Raw genomic sequence first — 5573 nt, 5'->3', positions numbered from 1 at the left:
TATAGCTCTTTTTAAGGACCTTTTTATAGCCTCTAGAGGTTTTATTCATGTTAACTCGGTTACTACTGGTTATATGATTTTCCAATTTATGTTTTGCATCAAAAAAGGCACGCCTTTTTCTTTCACAGTCAGCTGTAAACCATGGTTTGTCATTAGCAACTGTATGTGTATTGAGTGTTCTATAATTTTGTTTTAATCCGAAAGTATCGGTAGCTGAAATTCGGAACAACTCGGAAATATAATTAACTACATCATTTACTTCAGACTGACTGACAGAAGTTTTGTCAGATAAAACATTATGTGCAACATTTATACGTTTTAATTCATCGACAGAACAACTTTGTACATGACGTATAAATTCATTTTTCTTATCATTCGTCCATGTTTTATATCGACCTTGACCTTGACCAACATGCATATTATCAGAGTCATTTGTGTTTTTCAAAAAACCACTGAGAGTAAAAAATAACCTACAATGCACATCGGATATTGTTGGATCAAACTCGAGAACTTCAAATTCATTTACAAAAGGTAATATCCCTGACGATACGATTAGATAGTCAACAACACTGACGTCACCACTGTTTGTTTGATCTAAATGCTTATCTTTACCAACTCTACCAGTCGCAATGTATAACTTTTTATTTTTACACAGGTCAAGTAGTTTAAATCCATAAGTATTAGGTCTGGATGAGCACTGGCTAAATCGCTCAAATGGAATATTAAAAACATTTAACATTTCATAATCATGAAAATAAAACTATTGTCTTTATCTACGATATCTGCAAGGCTATCGTCAGGTATTTCATAGTCTGGACGCTATACAGTTTTGGCATTGAAATCATCAACCAAGATAGTGTTACTTACACTATGTTGAAGCTCATGTAACTCATTTTCAATCTCATTAAATACCTCGGTAGACGAGTACCTAGAGTTTTCGGGAGGTATATAAGTACAACCTAAAAGTAGGTCACCTTCAGTATTTGTTACCTTTTCAGATAATTTGACCCATTGGGCGTATTCAGAGCCTGTAGGATAAAACTTCAAAAATGGTTTTAGTTTCTTTTTGTAAACAATTACAATTCCACCAGATTTTTTCTTAAAATCAGATCTGTTTTTCACGAAACATGAATAATTTTCAGGCATTTCCAGAATATCAAAATTGTCAATTTTAGTTTCGACAAAAACAAGAATATCGTGAGATGTAATTATATCAATAAACTCAGGCAAAAGCAACTTGGATTTAATGCCACAAACATTTAAACAAGTCAGTTTTAAGTCAGGACACACACAACCATGGTTACCATGGTGACTTACATCGGGACCTCTTGTGACGCGTGGTGCTGCATGATGGTGCGGGTTGGTGCCATATGATGACAAGGGCGGGGGGACTGCGCCAGTATTCACACTTTCCCTACTACCCTGGGAACAGTGTTCTCGCGCACATTTTCCTTTAATGATGCCAAAAACCATAATATTAAAAAAAAACATTTCTATGTGTGATGTTTTAAAGAAGGGTAGAAAACTTAACTTATTTATCAAATGTATGTATGACCATTTTAATAAAATAATAAAACCTAATATTGCTGTATGTATGTGAAGTCTGGGGTTACACAAACACTCAGATTTTTGAACGTTTTCATTTAAAATTCTGTAAATTGATATAAGGTTTGAAAAAAGTACACCAAATTGTATGGTTTATGGTGAACTCGGCACATGTCCCCTTTTCATTGAAATAAAAACTAGAATGCTTAGTTATTTTATAGCATTGTAATTTTGAAAAATATCTAGAACTGTTGATTAAAAAGGAACGAATTGTATTGTGTAAATGTTGATTACCAAAACAGAAAATGCACATATTGCGATAACCAAGACATTGAATTTCACTACTTGTTTAAATGTCCCTTTCTGTAGACTGTCCCTTTCTGTCTACAGAAAGGAAGTTATATTTATACAAATACTAATGCCTCAGGTGACCGTTCAGTGTAATGCCAAATATTGTTTAGTTCTCAGAACTAATGAGTACCAACAATGTTAAGATTTTAAGAAATTTATGCAAATTTATCAAACTTTTGTTTAAAAAAAAGTATCATGATTTGTTCTATATATATATTACATTTGATATTGTATACTGTTGTATATATGTTTTCTCTGTACATTTATAATTTTGTAAAGAGAAATAAAGTTGAAAGTTTAAAGTTATCACATGTAAGTTAACAGGTAGATTTACCTGTTGGATCTCAGACATTATTTAAGAAAAAGACTATAATTCACATCAAAACAAGTTGTCCAACAGTCCTGGACAATCCAATTAAAAATGTTGGCACTCGGAGATACACCCTATTAATAGTATATGTATATCTCTGGAAGTCAACTCAAATTGCAAATTGGAACGCGGAATTAGGCAACAACTTTTCATGTCATTTATAAAAAAAAATGGATTGATGTACTTTAGTAGTTCTAGTATAAGAAGCGTAAAACAATTCCTTTCATTTATCTATTATATTTTTGAATTAGTAAACCTACTCGTCTACCCTTCATAAGTAGTATAAATTGAATACACATCATTCCTTGTGTGTGTCAAGCACGTACCTATGGTATTAGGTTGTTAACATACGTTTGTATCAGTGTCAAGATCAGCTGATTATTTTATACGATTGGTTTCTTTAAATAGGTAGCGTCGGTAAGGTCTTTGTCAGATCCGTTTATGCACTCGTGATAGCATTCAAAACTAAAAATAGAGACAGCTAACGAGCCCAACAGTGTTGGATTTGGAAAATCCACTATCTAAAAATAAACAAGAAATGGGTTATTCTGGACATACGGTGAAAGGCTGGGGTAAGTTTTTAACATTTCTTCTCTTCCAGATAACAAATTTGAAAAAGGTATTAAGAACGACTGGGAATATAGTGTTTATTTTGATGTACAGTTGTTGGCCCAGTTAATTGTAGTCACTGTACTGTAGGACGCGTTCAGTTATCGAACGTCCTACTCGGACTAGCCAACAGGATGTACCAAACAAAANGTCTGGAAGTCAACTCAAATTGCAAATTGGAACGCGGAATTAGGCAACAACTTTTCATGTCATTTATAAAAAAAAAATGGATTGATGTACTTTAGTAGTTCTAGTATAAGAAGCGTAAAACAATTCCTTTCATTTATCTATTATATTTTTGAATTAGTAAACCTACTCGTCTACCCTTCATAAGTAGTATAAATTGAATACACATCATTCCTTGTGTGTGTCAAGCACGTACCTATGGTATTAGGTTGTTAACATACGTTTGTATCAGTGTCAAGATCAGCTGATTATTTTATACGATTGGTTTCTTTAAATAGGTAGCGTCGGTCAGGTCTTTGTCAGATCCGTTTATGCACTCGTGATAGCATTCAAATCTAAAAATAGAGACAGCTAACGAGCCCAACAGTGTTGGATTTGGAAAATCCACTATCTATAAATAAACAAGAAATGGGTTATTCTGGACATACGGTGAAAGGCTGGGGTGAGTTTTTAACATTTCTTCTCCTCCAGATAACAAATTTGAAAAAGGTATTAAGAACGACTGGGAATATAGTGTTTATTTTGATGTACAGTTGTTGGCCCAGTTAACTGTAGTCACTGTACTGTAGGACGCGTTCAGTCATCGAACGTCCTACTCGGACTAGCCAACAGGATGTACCAAACAAAAGTGTTGTAATCAGATAAATTGACATTTCACCTTTATTATTTCCAATCAACTAAGTACAGTCTTTCCTTTAATATGACTTATCTGGTCGCACCTGTTTGGTCGCACCTGTTTGGTCTTACCTGGTCGTACCTGTTAGGTCGAATTATAATTCAAATTATTTTATTACATTGCGCTTTACAGCTCATCTGTATAACATACACACACAACTATTACAAAATAATAACATGGTCTTACCTGGTCGTACCCGTTTTGTGGTATATTTTTTTACTTTTTTGTACCTACAGTCTTGTACGTGGTCACCATTGTTGTTGAGGAATAGTTTTGTTAATAGTTTATCCCTGTCCCTTATCGAGTTAGTGGGTATGATTGAGCATGATAACTGAATTATAGTCTACCTGACAGCAAACAAAAAATCCAATCGTGGGTGCCTTTAATTTATGTTTTATTCATGTATTATTTCATTTATCTTATTTCCTTCTACATCCTTTTATCGATCATTAATGCCACTAACAGCCATTTTCTGTGTTAATTTCCATTGATCATGTTATAATAAAAACGTAAACACAATGCCGTANCTAACGCATTGTATGTTATTTGATTAACTGAAGTTGTATCATGATAGCAAATAATTCGCTCTATTTGTAGTGGCTGGCACAAATGTTTTCCTTCTGACTTCAGGGAAAATACCAATATCTTAAAAACAGATATGGACCAATGAGTCATTTGTAAAATAGTGCATTGTATGGTTTGTTTTTGATTCAGGAAGAGGAGGTTGTTTGGAATGTATTGATGTAAATTGTAATTATCATGAACTGCCATTACATTTGTATTGACTGTATTGTTTATCTCGAATAATTTACATCGTAGTCGTGTTTGCTCCAAAAACAGTTTAAATTATCGCAGTGTGTTTTAAATCGATTATTTCGAAAAACTTTTCTCGAAGAATTTGTTTGTAATCTCATCAACTTGACAATTCTTGTTCTGAAACTGTTGTATCAGTAACTATACTATCAGAATGGCATTGGTATATATTCACAGTGAATAGGACGAGTTTGTGTATTTACAATAATATCATGGTACTTTACTAGTGTCTGTAAAATTGCCATTTAATTATGCCATATTGCATCCATACAAATCTTTTAGGTTTTTCCGGAAAGTATGCTAGACTTAACATAGACCTTAGGTAACATGTATCTATTTTTATCCTACTAACGTGAATCACGCCGTGTGTTTAAACACATACACACACACACACGCTCACAAACGCGCACTATATATAACATATACGCAATATGTGGGATGTTTCATATACCTGATCACCAGGAGTATAGCATGAGATTTATTTACGGCGGAAAGGTAATGTTGAGATTTATTTAAATGTTTCATATCTTGAAGTATTGTTCTACAGTGTATACGAAAATATTACAGTTTCTGTCTTTTTACTTTTATGAGTTACACAAATCAGATACAAATTTCCTATCCGAATTTTTACTAACTAAAAAGACTTCCTTAACTTTCGTTTTTCAGTTGAAATTTGAAAGTTTCCTTAATTTGCTTTCTAAACTCGAGCAATGATTAACTTAAGTAAATTCCTAAAGTTTGTGGAACTGAGGTTATGTCTTAATCATATATAACCTGTTTATCGTATAGTTTAGGATTGTTTTCGACATCCATGTGTGTAAATGGCTAGATATGTGTTTATTTACAGTCTTACTGCTGTCAATCAATATCCTGGTTAAGGATTAGGTCTGGATGAGCACTGGCTAAATCGCTCAAATGGAATATTAAAAACATTTAACATTTCATAATCATGAAAATAAAACTATTGTCTGTATCTAAGATATCTGCACGGCTATCGTCAGGTATTTTTTTTTTTTTTTTTTC

The 5573-nt window shown here is 33.1% G+C and overlaps 1 protein-coding gene across 1 annotated transcript in view; it reads left to right on the top strand.

Moving 5' to 3' along the window:
• The first annotated feature begins 4318 nt into the window (after window positions 1-4318).
• The window catches only part of LOC110450977 (nuclear factor 7, brain-like), a 14960-nt gene continuing 13705 nt past the window's right edge, over window positions 4319-5573 (top strand). Inside the window, exon 1 of the mRNA XM_021498795.1 lies at window positions 4319-5045. Within this exon, the coding sequence (XP_021354470.1) occupies window positions 4989-5045 (57 nt within the window). The 5' untranslated portion in view covers window positions 4319-4988. The remainder of the gene's footprint in view (window positions 5046-5573) is intronic.

This window comes from Mizuhopecten yessoensis, unplaced genomic scaffold (genome assembly GCF_002113885.1).
Source record: "Mizuhopecten yessoensis strain PY_sf001 unplaced genomic scaffold, ASM211388v2 scaffold5577, whole genome shotgun sequence".
In the NCBI taxonomy this organism is placed as follows: domain Eukaryota; kingdom Metazoa; phylum Mollusca; class Bivalvia; order Pectinida; family Pectinidae; genus Mizuhopecten; species Mizuhopecten yessoensis.
This window is presented reverse-complemented; position numbering and strand designations above follow the sequence as displayed.